We start from the raw sequence: 21,134 nt of genomic DNA, 5'->3' as shown, positions 1-21,134 counted from the left end.
ATCTATTATTATTGTTATATATTATTTGGCAGAATTAAACACAGATGGGGAATCCACAGATGCCTGCTGTCTCCTAAAGAAAAAGTACATTTTTATCTGTCAATTAAAAGATTTGGGAAACAACAGCCAGTTCTGTTAATCTTGGATCAAATGGGTATCTGAACTTGAATTACAAGATTTTCAAATACTAATTTTGTAGTGACTTTTAGTAAATTTTTCCCTAAACCACTATTGTTCGCTTTTTATCAGCCTCGTAACTTTTGCATATATCACATGTCACATGCTGAATATCTACAAAACAAGATTTGATTAAATGCACAGATCTGTACCACTGGATGTTATTATCCAGTTAAATTGTTTGATGGCCATAAATGTACAAAGATTCTCATAATCTGAGCCTGCAAAGTTGCAGTCTTAACTCATAGGCATTTCAGAATATGTACCATTCATAAGTAACCTGGGGTATTTTTAATGATGTCTGAACTTTTTTCTTTACCAGCTATGGTTTCCATCTAAACACCAAGTATTACTAGTAGTATGCTTATACCTGGATTCCTTAAAGGAAATAGTGCCTCAGGAACACTAGTCAAACCACAAGTTTCCAAAAAATAGCAAAGGACAATGTATTTTTATCATTAAGGGGAGGATTTAATTTAAAAATTCACTCAATCTGTGAGACTATAACTGAGGTCCATCCACATCAGGTCTCTGCAACCACATTGCCTTTGTAAAAGGTCATGTGAAGTCTGATGACAGAAGTTCAGGGTGGCCCACGAGAGGTTTATACATGTAAGTCAATGCTTAAACATCACACATAGTTTTTACTTTGGGTCCATTTCATTGTCAAACACATCACTGACTACACTCCAATTCTGCTAAAGCCTTTGAGATCCATTTTGACTGCATACAGAACTTGCAGTGCTTATCAGAAGACACTACATTTGACTCTTCCTGGTTGTAATAGGAATCTTATTAGGACAAATCCCCTTGCAAAGTTAGCACAACGATGCAAAGAGCTACAAGAGAATTTCCTCTATAATAGATGAGACACAATTGATTTCTGGCACTCCACTTCCAGCCTCAGCCAGAAATACAAGATGAACAGGCTTGCTTTCTTCTGTGATTTCAACACGTCTGCTTCCTGTACGAGCTGGAAGTAGGACATACCATAACAACTGTCAAAACATTTCAGAACCTCCAGCAAGGTGTGATTGGAGCCAGCTTCTGGAAGCAGAGAGGACTTGGGGAGCCATGTGAGTAGGCTGGGCCCTCTCTACTCTCCTCTGATCCAAGGACCAAATGTGGACCTTACTGAAAGTGCAGCAGTGTGATTCTCACTCAAACCTCTTTTCTGGCTGGCCCCAAACTTTCACAGCCAGGCTGAAGGACATTTGAGTGACTCTCAAACACTGAGGGGCATCCCTCTCAGGCTGAAATCTTCTGGCAGTCTGTGGGTGCCTCCCCTCAGCCCGCTCACACATGGTGCCTGGCCCTGCCAGAGGTGAGTCTCTGTTTACTGTGGGGATCAGTGAGCTGCTGAGAGATGGGGACAGACAGGGCACCAGCACTTGTGGAACATGATGGGAAGGGAGGCAGATCCCTGGATTGAGGCCAAGGGGCTCCAGTCAGAGCCAGGGGAAGGCTGGGAAGGACTGATGGCTTCCCAGGGAGAGGCAGAGGAGAGCTGGCTGCTGAGAGGAGGGGAGGAGGAAAGGGGACATGCCCCAAGACAGGAGGAATTGTTTAGAGAGGAAAAGAGGGCAACTCCAAACAGCTTTGTGATGGAAGAGGCAGCTCACTGGTGGGAGGAGGAGATGACTCAGGACTGGGAGAGACGTGTCCTCCACTGAGGGAGACATGGGAAAGGAGAGGAAAGTCTCCTAACTGCAGAGCAGGGGATAAAATCAAGGTAGTGTATATTAAAAGACATGGTTGCCTCTGGTGGGGCAGCTGGGCCCAACTGGGAGAGTGGCAAGAGTCAACAACAGGCCCCAAACTGGTGTTTCAATGCGGTAACCTGGCAGGAGACGAAAACATACCATGCAGGGTTAGGGTAACGTGACAGCAAAGCAGGAACAAAATTCAGAAAAGGGAAGCATTTGGGAGAAGGAAGGATACAGGACAAATATGGCATCTATGTTGAGAAGGAACAGGAGAAAATTGGCTACAATGCAATGAAGGAAAGGCAGGAAGCTGCTGTTGTGTGCTGCCAACACACACAAATGGGGTGGGTGAATGGAAAGTTATCATATACATTATTCATCAGGGCAAACTTAATTTTTAATGAAAGAATATTTCTATGCCGACCTCACGAGAAATGTGTGAAGATCTTTGGGGACTCATGTTTTGTGGTTTTGGTTATTCACACGGGCATTGTGGAAGAGCAAAGCACAGGAAAGCAGCACGCTATTTGAAAACAGACTTCATACTGAGGCAAGGTAACTTTCTCCACCCTCAAGAGGTTTTATAGTTTAAAATCTAAAGAACTTTGCTCTGTCTTTCAAAAATGAAGGGAACTCCTACAAATTTCTTCCTTTCTGTCCCAACTGGACAGTTAAGAGCCTTCCTCTAAAATCTGGATATGGCCTTTGTGAATATTATTGTTACTATTATTTACAAAAAACTCCTTCAAATTAAAAAAAAATCAACAACAAAGCAAACAACAAACAAAACTGATGAATATTTAGTAAGTATAGTGATTTGTTGCACCAGTGCCAGATATGTTTAATAATTTTAAGAAGCAGTATGAAACATGCCATGACAATGTTTTAATACAATTTGTCTGTGATCTTTCTTGAGTACCTGTCAATACAAGCAAACTGAATTTTAGCCTGCCAAGTACTCTTTGACCTGTCATTTATGTCTTCCAATTTCCAAAACATTTGCATTAGTCGTCACTCTTCTTCAGTGAATGCACTCCTCTAACCTCGTCTAATCCTCAGTTTCTTGCCACAAGAGCAGCTGATGAAGTGGTAGACCAGAGACTCTGGGTACTGTGTTTTAAGAAGGGAGTTTGAGATCCATGTTTCATAGAGGTTATACTATAGCACCGAGAGTGGGTGTTCAGATGTTTGGTGGAGATCAGGACACACAGAATATTTTCAAGGAAGAGAAAATACTGGCAACTGACATGGGTCAGAAACAGAAATCTCAGAGTCTCCTGGCTGAAACCTGAAACTGTGCAGTAACTGTTGATTTCCATTGCTAGTTCATAGCCTTATTTTTGGTATAATTTCTTCTTTAAACTTCCTGAAGCACAATGTAGAAAGTTACCTAATTGAGCATTGTTTGTTCATAAACCTTCGCAGTGCACCTCTCTTTAGATTTCCCATTTCATCTGTTTAGAGCTGCTGTAGTGTTTCAAGCATTGCTTTGTTTTGTGTGAAGCAATTTGCAACCCTTTTTTGAGAAACATGTTTTTGTTGGGATACAAGAGTATCTCACTTTGAATTTCTTTTTCAGTTCTCCATTTTTTCTGTTTCTTTTTAAAGTGCTAGTTTCTTTGGCTAAGATGGAACCGAAAGCATAATTCAGATTTTTTTTCTTGTGTTATTTCAGAGGACATTAAAAATAGATTTCTCTGCTATAAATGTCTATTTAATACAGTTTTCTAGCTGAAGTCTGCTATGGCGGTACTCGCACAGTGTTTGAGACACCTTCTGAAATTACAAAGAGATCAGAAATAGTACAGAGACTGCACTTTTGGCCAGAGTGGCTCTAGGGGGACTGGCTCATTGTGGCTTCTATGTTTGCTAACCCCTGAGTTGTTTTAATGGGCATCCTGTACACATCTTTTTGCAGAAACCTAGATATAAAACACACCACCACACAGGACTTTTAAAAAAGTATCTAGTTTATTTAATGAATCCAGCTACTCTAATTATCACATAGAATACTAGAATGTTACATTGTATTAAAAAAAGTTTCAGAATCAGTTTTAATGGGAAAATGCAGGACTATCCATTTGGTGGATTTTGTATCTTCTCAATACAAACTTCTCTGGTAACCTGAAGTGTTGCTGTAACATTAAACAGAAACTTCATTTATCCACTGTGGAAAGAGAGACTGCAAATAGATAATCTACAGGTTTAAAATTAGCATGAGTGTAGAAGTCCACCACAGAAATAGCCACAAAAACATAAAAGCTAGTTTTGAACTCTTCAAAATGCTGAAGGATTAAAATTTCTGCACCCCTGGGACTGACAGACAGCTACTTTGCTGGTGCTTTTCTTATGCAAACTCCATCATTGACTGTCTGTAAGAAAATTTTGTGATTCATTTACTGCACCTTTTCCACCACAGTAGATACCTGAGTTCTTAAAACTGTCTGCTATGTCATAATTTCTGCAATATAAGACAAAACCACTACTGTGGTAAATCCATTGCACAACAGGATCCTGGGAAGTATTTATGAATCTCCTGCCAAACTGCTTAAATCATGACTTTGTTACAACGATCAGATGTTTATAATCTTGTTATGATATTGAGGCCTTATACAGCTGTTTTTTTATAATATTTTTGTAGCTAGTTTAAAGCCATCTGGCGCACGCATTGCCAGGTATACCTGATTTTGTTGTTGTTGTGACTACACATGCACCCTCAGCACTCTCATGGTATTTTCTCAGTGTATGACAGTACAGCTGAAGTTAAATCATATCATTTTATATTTGTACCTGGTGACTACATATTATGCTCCTGATAGCCACATGTGAGGATTGCTGTTTTAGTTTGTCATGTCTTCACATTCAGACGCTGAAAATTATATAAAAATATTGGATTGGCCTCCAAATAAGCCAAATATTGATATGCAGCTTTGGATCTCTTCTAATGTCATAACTTTTACTGTGCTTTTATAAAGCCCAAGTCTTTAAACATAATTAGAATAAGTAGGTATAGGAACATATGATTTTTATCTTTTGGTTACTTGTAAAAAAGCTTGCATTTGGAGATCATCTTAGTAAAAGACCAATGATATAAGGATTAAAAAGGTTAGAGTTGAGGTTTTATCTGTATTTTGCCATTTATTAATTAAAGGCCATAATTTGCTTATAGTTACTTTTTAAATACCATGTTATGATTGGATCACTCTAGTATTTAGAAGCTGCAACCAAAATCAAGGCTGCATTACCTTGAATTCTGAAAAATCACATATAAAAAGGAAGCTTCTGCTTGGCAACTGAAATTAAAGAATCCTCAGGGACCAAGAAGGGAGAGAAGGACCTTTCCTGGCTGACTTAATTATTTTTCTGTGGCAGAGTGACTTGTTCAAGGTCATAGAAGAATTAAACTTCTGTATTGGTGAGCAGGTGGAAAAAAAACAAAGGCTGTTTAATCTGCACTTTCATGTGCAGGTTTTTTTTTTTTTTTTTTTTTTTACTGATTTCCTAAGGAATAAATTTTGTGACCATGTTTGTGACTTTCCCTCACTTTTTTCCCTCTTCACCCCTGAATTTTGGCCTGGCTGATTAATAAAAACAAATCTGAAAGAAGAATGAAAGTCTTAAATAGGTTTGTCTTTCTATGAATTTTTGAATTTTGTGGAAGCAAATGCCAGGAGAAGGGAAGAAACCATGTGCATGGTCTGTCTACAGTAAAGCTGCAGCTTGAGTTCACATTCACAAGATAGTACTACATATATTCTTAACAATGGAAAAACTTATAGGATGTCAGATCAGCTCTCTTCCTATTTTGCTATAAGATGGAGCATAATCACAGCTGTCCATAGAACATAAACCAGTTTAATAGACACCAACGTGGAGTGAAATAGGAGGTCTTGGGGAGAAGTCCTGGTGCAGAAGTGAGGATACTCTTCTGCAGCTTCAGGACTTGCACCCTACCAGACAATGGAGACAAACCAAAGGCTGGTTTGCTCAGGGATGGTGTTATTTCTTGGTGCAGATCATAGAGGCAGCATAGATGTAATCAAAGCAAAACTCACACTCTTTAAACAAAAGATGCTGATCACAGGAAAGATGGGCATATGTGTAGATGTGCCAGTTATGAACATGTTTCAGTGATGGAATTAGGGTTAATGGTTGGACTCAATCTTAAAGGTCTTTTGCAACCTAAATGATCCTATGATCCTGATTGTGGAACCATTTGTTTAATGATAATGTTGTCCTCGAATACATATGGTAAGGAGGAGAAATTCCTTGGAACTTTCTCTTAAACTGTAAGTCACTGGATTGTTTCTATTTAGGAAGGAATTGGTACATCTTGAATCTTTGATTTTATGCTAATTTTCCTTCATATGCTTTGTTTCTTTAAAGAACCTAGACTATCTGTAGTGTGTCATGGTATCATGGTAAGCAGCATGTAGATCAGTGCCATGTGTTAAAGCTGGAAAGTTTCTTCTTTTTTTTTTTTTTTTTTTTTTTTTTTTCTTGGTTGGAGACAGCTTGTATTAAATACTTTACCCCTCCCCTTTTTTCTCAGTTGTATAGGTAGGAATTGCTTTACTAGTTTTGCATCCTGTGGTAGTGTTCAATAGTAGCTGGACGCTTGGCCATCCATACTTCCCTGAAATCTAATGTTGGTTTTCATTGATGGGGATTTCCTGGGTGATCACATGCCTTTTTTTGCATCTTCTCTCCAGATCCACATCTAAGGTAATCACGCCAGTGTTATGGTATAAGCTGTGCCATTTAAATTCTCTAATTATGAGACTATTTGGCCATTGTCGAGACATTTGCTCAATTATCTTCCAGTGAATTTGAACCCAAGTGTCAAACATGGTTGATTTTTAAGTTCATGTCATTTATCATTCCTTCTAAGAATTCCATCTTGCTATTCCTCACCAAAGAGTTTTTCAGTATAGTGGGCAGACTTTTCAATCTCAACATAAGCGATTTATGTCTATTCTTTTTTTCTTCCTCATTGATGTGGAAGGAATTATGTGTCCTTATAATTAAAAACATCAAACATATTCACTACCAGCTGAATTTTGTTAGACTAAGTAAAACTCTCCTCACATTCCTCAGAGAATCTTAATTCCTCGGATCTTTCTCATAACCCTGTCCACACTTTTTTTTTTTTTTTTTTTTTTTTTTTTTGGTAGGAAGATTAATTTAAAATGGTGGATAGAACTGCACATAATATTCCTAAATATATCTTGCCAGGGCTTTGTATTACATCACAACTACCCTTCCCGCTTCTGGAAATTCCCCATGTAGCCTACGAAAGGTCATGCATCCTATGCCTGCTTCATGATGGTTGCTAAGAAGCCTGCTGTGATTGCCTGGTTTTATTTGAAGGGTATTTTGGTGAAATTTCTGCTTCTTTGATAATGGTACTGAAGTTTCTTGTAGCTAATGCTTACTTGACTGGAGGCACCCTGACTAGACCTACAGAATGAAAGCGTTGAGGCTCACCTCTGGGTATTAGGGATGGGAGTTGTATATTCCAGCTACTTTTTGGAAGCGGTGGAGTGTGTTGGCAGTGTACATAAGGCAAAGAGTGTCTGTCCCTTGCCCCAAATCTTTATCCATTTTGGCACTGTAAAGAGCTTAGTCTTAATGAAGTTGTGGGAAATTTAAATCCATTCTAGACTGCAGCACCATATACTTTATGACAGGCAGCAGTGCTGACTTCAGCAGCTCCTGTCCTGCCCCTCTGGCCACAGCTCCAGCTTTTGAGCAGGCCTGAAATGTTTTGGTAGGTTTTATGTTTGTTTGGTTTTGGCTTTGGTTTGGGTTTTTTGGCGTTTGTTGGGTTTTTTTTTGAGTCCATATTAATTCCATGTTCTGCTTCAGTATTGCCTCACAATGGTTTGAACCAGCAAAAAGTGAACGAGTGTCTGGGAAAAGATGCAGGACAAGGATGGGATCACACAAAACTCACATCACCACATGAGAAGCGTCTGTTGAACCTTTAACTTCAGTTATCACCACCTCTAATGGTGTTGCAGACCTGTATGAAAGACACTACGTGAGAGATATGTGAGGCTGCTCAAATGAAACCAAGTGCTTCACTGGGAGCGTTTATATTTGGCTTAAGAGGTATGAGCTGAAGCAACAGGCTTATGCTGAAACTCCTAATCTAGAGCAGGTATACTGAGTATAAAAATATTAATGGTTATTTTCTATTCTTACCTCAGTGGCGAAATAAGCAAAAGTGACACTATCCTAAATGAAAAGCATTTACGTCCCATAGGTTATGTAGAGCAAGATGAAAACCTCGGTATTGTTTGAGAGTAGCCGGACCTGCGAGTTCAGAGCTGCTGTACCGTAGCCTAGAACACCAAAACGAGAAAAATCCCATTTGCAAGCAGACGAAGCCTACTACAGATCAGGCAGTATCTGGACAACAAAATGGCTGTGGTTGGGGCTATAGGTGATCCACAGGAGCGCAGCTGGAAGCAGGGGAGCCCCAGCCCCGCACTCCGGGTGCAGCGGCCGCGCTGGAGCGCGGAGGGGCCGTGCCGCAGCTACCGAGAGCCCGTCCCAGGCACTTACTGCGGGCGCTGCGAGACGCGGGGCGCGCAGCCCCGAGGCGCACACGGCCGGCGGCTGCGCCGTCCCGGCAGGGCTGGCCGGGCCCGCTGCGCTCCGCCGGGCCGGGCCGGGCCGGTGCCGGCGGGCAGCGCGGCGCTGCGCGGGTCCGGCGCCCCTCGGGGCGGCGCGGGCCCGCTGCCGGCGGCGCGGGGCGCAGGCGCGGGGGACGCGGGCATGCGCGCTGTGCGGCGGGGAGCCCGATCTGATAGGGAGCAGGGGCTGACACTACCCCCGTGTGGGCGGCGGAACGTCCCGAGGATGACGTGCGGCGTTCTCGAATCCCGTGTCTCGCTCGCTCGCTCGCCGCCGCCGCCGCCGAAGGAAACGGGAAAAGCAACAAGGAGGCAGGAGCAGGCGCGGCGCCATGGCGGCCCTGGAGCGGCCCGTGCCCAGTCCCGAGGCGTTCCTGGGCCAGCCCTGGGCCGCCTGGGTGCGGGAGGCCGCCCCCCCGCACGCGCACGGCGCCGCCCCCCCGCACAGTAAGGGCAGGGACCGGCCGCGCTCCGGCTCCGCACGCCGCTGCCCCCGGAGCGGGGCCGGGGTCCGGCCGGGCCGCCCCCCCTCCGCTCCCCTCCCTCCTCCCGCCGGGGCCGGGAGGTGCCGCCCCCCCGGGCGCTCAGCTGACGCTCGGCCGAGCCCCCGTGCCATGTGTGCGGGAGGCGCACGCCGCGCCGCGCCTGCCGTGCCGCTGCCCCGCGGCGCTGGGCCGGCGCCGCGGTGGGGGAAGGGGGCGAGGGGGAGGATGCGCGGAGGGGCCGGAGGATGCCGCGGGCGGGGAGGGGGGGGCGAGGGTGCTGCCGCGGGGGGCCCGGCGGTTCCGCTCCCTGGCAGATGCTCCGACCATTGTGCTTTTGCTGTTGCAAATAGAAACACTGCTCACCTCCTCACCTCTCCTCCTCCCCTCGCCAAACAATAAATGCACACCTTAGGGCCCTCGGCGCTTCCTGACTCTGCTTCTCTTCTGCAGGTGTAGATCTGGAAGAGACTGGAAAGGAGGGTGGAAAAAGCAGGGAGGTTATGAGGCTTAATAAAGAAGGTAAGTGGATAGTGCTGGCACACCTCTCTACCTGTCTGTCTCTTGGTGGTTATGAATGACTGTGGTTTGGCCTTGACAGGGTGGTCTGATAGCATATGGATTTCTCTGCCATAAAGAAGGTTTCAGGGTTGGATACATGCAGATGACTGTCGCTGTGTCAACTTCTTTTGAAGTAAGGTTATAACAGGTGTATACATGCAACTGACAGACATGGTAAAAGATAAGACAATTTTGAGGCAAAAGATAGCTACACATCAGTGGCCATATTGGATTATTCCATATTGGACCCTGTCCCTTGGTGCAACATTCCAGTTGCTCGTGTGAAGATAAGCAAATAAACTTTAAACGTTATATTTTTATTGGCAACTTAGTCGAGGTGTTTTCCCTTGCAGTCAGAAAGGGTTTGTTACAATCTTTGAGTCCATTCACTTTAGCTCAAATCACATTTTGGTTTTCGTTTGCACTGCTGAGTGTCACCTACAGTCACCTGAACAGCCCGCGTAAAATATTATTTTAGGTTGCGCTAACCCATGCATATTACGCAAAACCAAATAAAATTAGTAATTTGGGCCGTAAGTTCTTCTGGTACCGTCAGTGTGAACCGGCAAACTCCAGGTTAGCGGTATTGCCAATATGCCAGGCCTGTCACAGCTCTGTCAGCTGCAAGAGGAGAAACATTTTGGTTGTGATGTGTGTCATTAACATCATGGTGAGGTAACACCTAATGCAACTAGTGAAATAGTACAGGATGCTTTTTCAAGTAGTTCGTGTTTGTTTCTGTTTCGTTAAGAAAGTGCTTTACATACACAATCTCTCTGTCTTGGGAAGTCAGTTTGTAATGAACGATCCCATCATTGTGAAACTTTGGTGTGACTTACTCTGCTGAGAGGAATCCCGCTATTACCTGTAATGTCACAAAATACATTCTGAAATGATGTTAAGTTTCTCATTACGTTACAGTTGTCATTATACGTGCGATCAATTTTGAGCATCTTGGCAGCTCAAAGGAATCTTATGTTTTCTAAACAAGCTCGTGAAAAAAGAATGAATTAATGAGTAAACTAGAGTTGTGTGATAAACTATAAAACTGCATGGCGTATGCATTAAAGTTATTTAAAATACCATAAAACTTCCTTTTTGAAAGACCCGTACAGAGATGCCAAGCTTGATTGTGTTTCTATCTTGATTCTTACGTGCCTGAACCTCTCTATTTTGTCAGCCCAAAGATAAGTTAGCAGCAGAACTGGGATTTTCATGTAGTTATTTATAGGTAAAAGGTTCAAGGCTCTGTACATCTATCAGTAATGTTGATTCAGAAATAATTGAGCAAAAATTTTGCTACTTCAGCTGTGCCTTCATAAGGAGCTTAATTTGGTGAGATAAAACGTTTTGTGCACAGAAGTCCTTGAACACAAATTCCTTTTATAAGCATGGGACATAAAGATTGAAGCATCTCTACTCCTTAGTTATACATAATATGCAAATTGTTTCCTAGAAAGATTCCGTTTAAATTCAGTTCTAGTCTTGTTTGGTTTTTGGGGGGTCAGAGACTCTATCAAAGGAGCTCTATTTAAACTCACTATCCAGAAAAATTACTTCCAAACAAAGCATAATGTCATTGCTGACATTATGATCATGACAGGTGTGAAGCACTTACTGGCTTTTGAAGTACTTATGTCATAATACTGTGTAAAAAAATCCCAAAATTGACTATTATATTTAGAAAATAAAAAGCCTTAGGGATGTTATTGCTTTCAAGTAGTAACTTGTGAACTTGTGTTAGATCACTTAGAACTTCCATGAAGTTTGAATAAATTAGTATGTATCGAAATGTTTTTACTATAGTCACTTAGGCAGTCTGTTAATACAGGTGTTTTCACCACACCCATCTGTGTGTCTGAACACCCACTGTAAATCTTCCTTGGGCCCCACAGTCCTTATTAGTAAAGGTGGGGGAAAATTTCAAGAGTTAGATTGGTCTGCAGGAAACATTTCTCATGTATTTACAGAAATGCTTGTGCTTTTACTCTGAACTTGCTTGCATGTTGTGTGACATGTTGAATTTTTTTGCATAGATGTGGCTATGACAGGTCTGAAAACAAAACCCCACTCCTTTTTTTTTACAATCTTACCAACTTGAGTAGACCTTTTTAATGGCATATGTGGTGCCAGGAGATTTTAAGTGGTGTCTTAGAAAAATCAAATGTTACTTGTAACCTACTTGTGTCAAGTAACCAGGGGCAACAGACGGACAGGATTTTAAGTATCAAAAATTACTGTCCCATTTGATAAAGATAGTGTAAAACCTGATCTCTCTGCACTTACTTCTCATATTTGTCTGCACTTCATCATCTTTAGTTGATGTGACCAGGATTATGCAGCCATTCCTTTGTAAGCAGTTTAGCAAGAAACTAAGATGAGTGAAACTGTATGCAGAGCATGGTGGAAGCTAAGGAATGGGAATATGTTGGTTTTCAGACCATGACAAGGTGTTTCACTTTGGTTTTGTAGAAAAACAATGGAATTAGGTGGCAAAAAGTGCTTCCAGTTGGCTTGCTCCCTGCTTCGCTGCCTCCTTCCTGGTTGTGTACCATGTGTGTTTAGAGTGGTGGGCTGCTCTTCTTCCTCGCTTTGGCCCAGGAGGGGACGTGGGAGGCAGCATTTCCTGGAGGTGGGGGGTAGGAACACTGCCTGCCAAGTCTCTGCATGCCCAAGGGATTGCTACTTGCATCCCTGGGCACAGGGCTCACAGTCTGACTGTGCCCCGTCTTAGGGGTAAAAGTAAAGACACAGAAGTATTGCTCACTGCTTTCCTTTATTCTGCAGTGTGTATGTAGGCAGCATATAGGGAGAGAAGTTTCCTGAACATTTGTTCAGTTTTCTAGGCGGAATTGCTTTTTGCATGCTGACTCTTACTCTGAGTTTTCTTATAGCAAATGCATTCTGTCCATGGTTGACTTTCACTGCATGTGGATTTATAGAGAGGGGATTACAAAGTTCCAAGTGTTCACAGAAAATGAGAAATTGTATACATAAATGTTTGTGCCAGAAAAGAAACCCCAGAACTTATCTGCTTATCTAATCAGGAAACAGAAACAGTATTGTGTAACTTATCTGACAAATCACTACCAAGCAACCAGCTTAGCTAAAAGAGAGGTTATCAGAATTAGAGCAGCATTTAGAATTTATGTTGAATTTTAAAAGGTTGAATGGCATATTTGAAGAATTTAAGATTTTCTTGCGGATAGCAGGCATAGTAAAAGAAGTCTGTATTTGAGAGTTTGTGTTCTGTAAAACATGGCAGTTACTGTGTGCCTGAGGCAGGTACAGTGTTCTGTTATTATGAGCCATAACCTGTAGATTATTATAGATTAATTTTGGAGGCTTGTGTTTTTCTTTCTACAATATCTGAGAAAATAATAGAAGAATGGGATTTTTTTTTGGTTTTTGCGTACAGAACTTGTATTAATAATTGGTTTAGTAATGTGCAAGCATTGCTTGCTATGAGTGTTTGTAGGTAGACACAGGCTGTAAAGGAGCAAAAGCTATCCTTTGAATCTCTGTGAATTATGGGATTTAGGTCTGTGTCTGGGTACTTGGTGTCATAGTCAACTTCAGTTTCCCACTTCAGTGGGTTTGTATTATTGAAGTTTCAATCTGATGATGTGTGTGTTTTGTCTTAGATGATCTTTTCACTAATCATAGTGATTCATTATTGTTTGACATTAAGAATGTTATGTAAAAAATTCTAATTGTTTTTCTGATTTTATGTTAGGAGATTTTTATTGTTCCACCCCAAACTTGACTGTTTTACTTTATGATCACACGTGCAATATGGAGTTTTAAATCTATAGGATAATTGTTTACGGTATATTTTTTCCTATTTTGACTTCCCACACAAATATCTGATGGAAAGTTTTTTTGATAAATCCTTTAACAACATAAGAACAAAATTACATGGATAGTGATTAGTCTTGCTTTCATTATCTTTTTAATTCTTCAGAAAAATATCTTGATGATTTCACTGTTCTTCTTGGAAAAATAAGAAGTTAAGGAGGTGAGATGGTGGTAGGGAACACTTCTGTAGGGGAAAAAGGATGTGACATACAACATTCTACTTTATATGTACTGTAAATGGCTTCATTAGAAAAGCAAGAGGAAGAGAACTAAAATTATTATGGGGAGATTGTGAAAGAAGAGAAGACAAAACCAGCTGGTTAATGTAAGCATAGAGATTGGAGCTAACTTTTATTTATTATTTATTTTTTGTTTATTAGTGGTTTGCCTGTGGTGCTATTTCTCTTCTTTAAAAATATGCTAAACAAAAGAGAATAAAAACATTCTTGTTTTACTTACTGCCTCCATCTTCCACCTTTTTGTGGTAGTAGGGAATGTTAGAAAGGGCTGAGAGGGAAAGAAATTTATAACAAGGTTGTAAATACATACTCCAAAACAAAGAAGTGAGGTTCTTGAATTTACACCACCACAGTTGGTGATTTGGGGTTGGTTTTGGTTCTGCAGTGGGCAAAAGAGAGGGTTGAATGTTGTATAATTTTCTGTCTCTTCTCTGTTAGCTAAAATAGTCTTCCAGAGATACCGATTCTTAAGCAGATGTAATATTCCGTGGTGCTTGATGAATGAAAGAACTGAGAATTTGCAGGGCACGAAACTGTGGCCTGCCAATGGTAAGAAAGTTTTTCTTACCATTCTTTGTATTGGGAATAAGAACAGTGAGCAGAGGTCTGCATGGGGTCTTTGTTTAGGATGAGAAATGACAGTGGAATTGAATTCTGGTGTATAAGTGACTGATCAGTTCTATATATGATATCTGGCTCTGGTGTTTTTATTTTTTCTTATATGGACAGCTTCTGCAAGGGGGTGGCATGTCTCCTGGTTATGGCTGTCACCTCATTTAATGTGTTTCAAGGAATGATGACAGAGGAAGAATGAAACATTATGTATGATAGCTGAGAAAATTTAGTCAGAATTGTAGTTTGTCTTCATAGTTACATAGTTATTTTCTGAAACCTGTCCTTTAGTTCTTCATCCCACACACTGGATAAAAGGAGTGGAGTAATGGTAAGGCTCTCTGATCAGAGAGATCTGTGTTCTGAATCAAGATTTTGATGTTTTTGAATATGTATCTAAAACTGTGTACTGTAAATGACTTCATTAGAAAATCTGGTTTATTTAGGTGCACATATCTTGATGAAATGCATTATTTGTGCAACAGTTGTTCTGAAGAGGTTAGATCTCCTGTTGTTTAAGGTACCTTTTTTTTGATTATGTGTGGGGAAACCATGTGTGATTCCCTGTCAACTGACAGCACTGTCACTAAGGATCTGTCTCTGACATTCCTTCTAGTAGTTGTAATTTATAACCAGACTTCAGAAAGAGGGAAATTTATGTGTTTACTAGAGGGTACCCCAAGCCCTGCTGTCACTACAGAAAGTAAATGCCTTTGTGTATCTAATTTTGATGTAGATATAAAACCACGTGTGTCTTCTTGTTGATCTGCCTCTATATGTAGTTAATAGTTTGTAATAGATAAAATATAGATTTCTGTGTGTTAAAAAGAGACTACACAAGAGCTGAACCATTTCCACTGTGAAATGGAGTAATTTCTTTGAAATAGGCCTTTTTTTCTAGTTAATTAAATATAGGGACATTGTCAGGTTCTATTTTACCTTTGGGCAAAAAAAATACTAGCCATTTAACCAAGGCTGAGGTGTATGGATGAGATGAAAGCAGTGGACAATGCTATGGAAAACATTCCAAATTGCTTTTGAAGCTGTGAATCACAGGAGCCCTGTAGGCAGAAAGTATAAGTTTCTGATAGTCAAAGTGAAAGTTTCTGGTAGTCACTGCATGCATTACTAGGAAAGATCACCTTCAGTAAAAATACGATTGTTGCTATGAGTGTTTCTTGAAGAGTTAACTCCAATATAAGTTTATCTGAATGCTATGATTATTTATTATTTAGAGTGATTTTGGAATAACTAGCAAGAAAGATATTCGTTTTATATGGGCATGGATTAAATTACTGGATCTTTCTGTCTTCCAAGTTCAACTTGGTGCAGAAGTTCTTCAGCTTGTCTTTGAAAAAGCTGATTGAAGAGTTAATGGTGCAGGATGCCAGGTGAATTTAGTGTCTTTAAGTAATTAAAATGCAAAAAAAACCCCTTGGCAAATGCTGTCGTGACATAGTAAGGGTGTTTGACAGAGGTCTATTAGCAAGTCTATAGTAAGAAATCTTTGATGGTTTTCTTGCTGGATGAGAAGGGTAGATGCCATGAGAGTAAAAATGGCCCAGTTTTTTATTGCAGTGCTATGCAGCTGACTAAGCTGACTCAAATTGAAGGAAAATCCAGCACAGCTACTTGAAACTGATATGGAACAGAGGAAAACCAACTATGGCATGAATAATTTCTCTATTTTTCTCTTCTGTGTCCCATTCTATGGCTGATTTTAAGGGACTGGTTTTGTCATAACTGTTTGTATGGCTTATTAAAGGTCGTGCCTGAAAGCCAGTGATGTTGCTGGGGAAGTGAGCTTTCTGATTGCTCTTGGTCTTGTACTTATATAAATGTCTTCCTTATTTCTGAATGTTTTGCTTATTATTCAGTAATTTCATTTTGTATTTTACTAAGTTGTATTAATAATACAGTGCTTAAGCCCAAGACTATTCCTGTCTCTCTGTTTTCTTAACAGTAATTATAATTTACAATTATTTGGTCTTCCAGCTTCTTGATTTCTGTCTTTGTGTATTTACAAAGTGTGTACTGTTTGGCAAAAAAAGAAGGGGAGTTTTCCCAGATCAGAAAGAGCATCAACCAGAAGTAGCAAAGAACTTGCTGACAGAAGTTCCAGGTTCTGCACAACTACTGGTTCCAGTATCTGTCTAGTGCAGTTTCACTTAGTCCGCAGGCCCCTCCTGAACCATCTGTAAAACGGAAGCAGTTGTATTGTGACAGAGCTGTGCATGGTACACAGGGGGTTAGGCTGGCTTCCCTTTCCGTTCCCTGGGAGCAGGTGTTCAGCAGAAGAGACTGAAGAGTGACTGATGAAGTAGTATCAAGACATAAGAATGACTGGTAAAGGGCAAGAGTTCATGGGGTTGGATTGTGTGATCTTCTTTATGTTCTTTATTTTGTTTATATTTGTTTCTATTATACAGTGTTTTATGTTTTCTGTCCAGTCATTTCTTTCTCTTCCTACTGCAGGGGACTAGACATAGTGGGCAGGCAGGTATATTTTGATTGAACACTGCTAAAGTTGTTGAGAAGTTTGCTGGATCAAAATTCTCTTCGCTAGCAAGACAAAGGAGGATGGGACTGAACGTCTCCAGTAACAGAATAAGGTGACTTGAGCTTGTCATCATTTTGAGTTGAAATGCTCAGAATGGAAGCTGAGATTTAAAGAAATGTAAAGCATATTATGTGTGTTCACTTTCTAATCTCTGATAAGTATCCTGTCCTCAGATGTTTTCAGGGTGGCCACTTGTGATTGTCTAGATTAGGTAGATTATCATGTGATAGCATATTCAGTTTTGTTTTTTTTTTAAGCTGCTCTTAGTTATGTCTTACTGAGACAGGATGATACGATGATTTACAGCTGAAAAGTTTGTTGGACCCATGCCACCACAGCAAACACTGACAGAGCCAAAACCTTATTTGTTTGGGTCTGATAATGGAGATAGTCAGTGGACAATGATCTGGAAGAATATGAGTAATTGATCTGTTATTGCAATGACTAGGGAGGCAGTATTATTATTTGCGTGATCCTAATGCCTAGCAGCCCCACCAGGCACTAGATGCTACTCTGCAGGGTGCCAGTAAAGGGAGGAAGGGTGTGTGCTTGTATGTTGTGAAATTGTGCTGCAGAGAACTAATTTTTGAATGTATGACGAAGCAGGAGTTTTAATACTGACAAACAAAAGCACGTAGTTGCTCAATGCGATAGATGGTTGACTTTAGTCTAAATTAAAGTGACTGTCTTGGAACCATAGCAAGGAAAACTTTAGGGTGATATTTGGGTGGCAATTAAGTAATTTTGCAAGAGCTTACAAGGTATCCTTATTTCAGGTGTGGAAATGGCCTGAGTGAAAATACAGGCTGGTTGTTGAAAGCTTTGTAAATGGATACTGACATCAGGAACCAACTAGAAATGTGAGCAAATGGTGTGACAGCAAGTAGGATATGGACAGTTGAGTGTACATAAGACAGAAGAGCCTGGAAAGCAAAGATGAGTTGTTCCCAATATTTAAATTTGGAATGGAGGATTGTGCATAGAAGGATGCAGAGAGTAAGCTGTATGACAATATAGAAAAAGGAACTTTTGGAACAGTGTGAACAAGCAGGATAATGTTTGTCAACATGAAAAAGAAGGAAGTATAACTAATGTGAGGTGAAGCCTCAGACAAACCTTTAGTTTAGACAAACCTTTAGTTCTGCTGTAAATATCAGACTTTGTCCTATGGATGTCCAGGAAGACTCATTCAGATATGGATGTAACCTGAATGAACAGTTTAAGAGAGAAGCTACTGGCAAAGATGACATAGTAGTTTTATCACAGTATTTTATATCTGAATGATGGACAAGTTGATTATGCTGTCCAGGGTGATCAAGAGAGGAGGTAGAGAAAAGAGGGTAAGAGTGGTGGGATCTAAATTCTGGTCTGGTTGTATTGAGCTGAGGCTAACTCAGTGGCAAGAGGTGTCAGATAGAATGAGACTTTTTGTTTAGATGTAAATCTACTGCATGATTTTGAGACTGTTTTCAGGAACTGAATGTAAAATTCTCAGACATAAGAGTAGCAGCAAAAGATACAGCTCAGTGGAGACCTGCTAGAAGACAATATAAGAATAAAGAGCCTGGCAGTACTCTGTGAAGTGATTGGTACAGAAAGGATGGGCAGTAGGAGAGGGGAGAGTAATGGAAGTCATAAACAGAACTTCAAAAAGAGAAAGGCATTTAATTTTTATGAAGAACACACAAGGGTTATGGGTGATAGAAATGATTAATTTGTGATGTTGCAATAGTAAAAGGTTTTTAGACATTTTAGTGAAAATAGTTTCACTGTATTGAAGGAAACTCACAGACAAAAGTGTAATTTGTTATCAAACAGAGCATAATAATCTTAGATGTGAAAGAAGGACAGGGAGAGTAATGTAGTTAGAGAATCAAGGAGTCAGAAGTAGATTTCCAAACACAGGAAAGAGTGATTAACTGTCCTGCTGGTCTATCAGAGTGGGAGGAGAAGGGCTGATGTGAGGTATGGGCTGATGAGTGTGAGCCAAGGAGCGAGTGGAACAGATGTGTTTTACATCTATTGTATGAGGAAGAAGGGAGAGCTATAAGGGAGAGAAAGAGAGTGGGAAGGGAGAACGTGAAATGGTTATTATGTTTTCTCTCTTTCTCTTGGAATAAATATTTGCATTCTATTGGTGAGAAAGAAATAGATACAAAAGAAAAGGTTTGAGGAATGAGTCAAAAGTAGGAAGAAAAAAGGCTGAAATTGCAGGTGTGGGTTCAGCTGAACTGGAGGAATGGCACAGATTAGTAAGCAGCAGGAGAGAGAGAGAGAAAATGTGCAATAACCTCATTTTCAGACTGGTTCTCTTTTCCACTGCAAATTCTAGGACAGGCGCGAATATAGCAAAGAAAATGGATATTTAAGACAAGCATGAGTTTAGGATTGGTGAAATCGGACCTAGTATTAGCAAGCAGAGCAAAAACCATCACAAAAAAAAGCTCTTCAAGGAGAGAAAAGAGTGTGTGGTCATATCTATCACATAGCATGATGGACATGAAAGTCGTAGTTCTGTTCCTTCCTGCAGTGCATCATAAGTAGTGTTATGTCTACATGATCTGTCACATACTGAAACTGACTTGTGCTTCCTGCTTCCAGAGCTGAGACAAGGCCACGGGATTGCATTATCGTGGACTGGGCCCCGGGTAATGTGGTACTGCTCAGGGTGTATCGTGAGAGCTTGGGCGCGGTGCTGCGGTAACCATGGTTGTATGGCTTTTGCTTGTCTTGCAGGGCAAAGCAGCTTGTTCCTGTCTACATGCTACAGGCAGGCATGCTTTATGATCCAGCACTTTTTTTTTTCTCTGAGAAAGCAGGACAGTAATTTTAGAGGGGTTAGATGGAATGGCTGTCATTCATGTCATTCAGTGTCTTAGAAGTTAATCTCAGGTTTTCACATCTCTTTAGTAGATCTAAGCAACTTTAAAGAAGAGGAAAATGCTGTGGGAGAGATATGTTCCTTCATGTGCGGAGCATTGAGCTTTTTCTTTGACTTGGAAGGCTTTATTCATTACCTTGCCTGCCTTTCCCAAGCAACTTTCTGCATGTCCCTGTATGTTATCAGTGTCCAGTCATCCCAGCAGCTTATACACGTCACCATGCACAGGTGCTGAGAAAACAGGGAAAGAAAAAGTCTTCACATTTTCTCTTCAGGGTCTCTCAGGTGGTTTTTTTTTTTGTGCGCTATCATGAAGTTTTGTGGTTCTGATTGTACTCATGCTTTTGCTATATTTTTGGCTTTTTAGAAGACTTGAAGAACCTTGGGCAAATATATTAAGAAACGGGATGCATGGCAATGGAAAAACATGAGGAGAAATGGGAGAAAAAATGTTTCAGCTCTTGAAATTATGGTGAGCTGTGTGTATAGTGCTTTTAATAGAGTCTTTGAACATTCTGTGCTTGGTGTAAGTTTTCTTAAGCTTCTCTCATAACTCACAACACACTGGGTGTGAACATTACCAAGCCTTTTAGGTATTTAAATTTTGAAAGAGGTAATGCAGCTTTACATATTTTTGGATTTCTTGCTCATCAAGAAAAATTATTCTTGACTGCATTGCTCAAGGAGGGAATGCTACGAGTTTTATTTTGTGGCATTTATCATTCTTTCCAGCTTTTCGAGATACCTGTCACTATTCTGGCTGCTTGTTTTCCAAGCTCCTTGGCAAATCAAAGGTATTGTAAACTTTTATTGCTTTCCTGGAAGGTAAGAGTGTATACTCTGTGGGAGTTCTTGTAGGCTTTTCATTTGTTTTGAGGTTTTTTTAATTCCTTGTAATTAAGCATGTATTTGGAGAAGCTCTAAAGAGATGTATCATATATATGTGTTCAAATGATGTAACATATATACGTGATAGCTTTGAAACAGCATGATATGGTTGGTATTTCTGAGAGCTTCCAATACATTTCAGACAAAACCATAAGTAGTGTATGTTGTGAAGACAAAAATCAGTCTATGAATGTTGAAAAATTTCATGCAGTAAGCTATTTTAAGGAGGTATTTGAAGGAGGTAGAGAATAATTAGTAGATGTGGAGGAAGGAGGCATCAAAGCTGATAGTATAGCACAAGAAAGTAGCATACAGAACAGATTTCTAGTGAAAGCAGTTCATTTGTAAAAATAAACTCTCCCTGTTTTACTAATATTGTCTTACTGTCTCGGAGCTGGAAAGCAAAACTGATTGTAATTGCCAGACTGCAAAAATAACATAAATATTGAAAGATAAATCTTAATCTTTCTTAACTCTGTTCCCTAAACATGACCTCCGTTCTCCAAATACTTAAACACTGCCATTATTA

The 21,134-nt window shown here is 40.5% G+C and overlaps 1 protein-coding gene and 1 long non-coding RNA gene across 5 annotated transcripts in view; one reads left to right on the top strand and one right to left on the bottom strand.

The window, feature by feature from the left end:
* Positions 1-3,835: 3,835 nt before the first annotated feature.
* Positions 3,836-8,610, bottom strand: LOC115498534 (uncharacterized). The gene is made up of 3 exons (XR_012052209.1): positions 8,454-8,610; positions 7,840-8,230; positions 3,836-4,018 (listed from the first exon to the last, which is right to left on the bottom strand). It is a non-coding gene; the product is annotated as an uncharacterized lncRNA (long non-coding RNA).
* Positions 8,611-8,711: 101 nt separating this feature from the next.
* The window catches only part of ATXN7L1 (ataxin 7 like 1), a 110,595-nt gene continuing 98,172 nt past the window's right edge, over positions 8,712-21,134 (top strand). For all 4 annotated transcript variants that reach the window (XM_030291717.4, XM_030291710.4, XM_012568889.5 and 1 more), the window contains exons 1-2: positions 8,712-8,971; positions 9,460-9,528. In XM_030291717.4, coding sequence (XP_030147577.1) covers positions 8,857-8,971; positions 9,460-9,528 — 184 coding nt within the window. In that variant the 5' untranslated portion in view covers positions 8,712-8,856. The remainder of the gene's footprint in view (positions 8,972-9,459; positions 9,529-21,134) is intronic.

This window comes from Taeniopygia guttata, chromosome 1A (genome assembly GCF_048771995.1).
Source record: "Taeniopygia guttata chromosome 1A, bTaeGut7.mat, whole genome shotgun sequence".
Taxonomy (NCBI): domain Eukaryota; kingdom Metazoa; phylum Chordata; class Aves; order Passeriformes; family Estrildidae; genus Taeniopygia; species Taeniopygia guttata.
The sequence above is the reverse complement of the archived record's forward strand: the minus strand, read 5'-3'. Positions and strand labels throughout refer to the sequence as shown.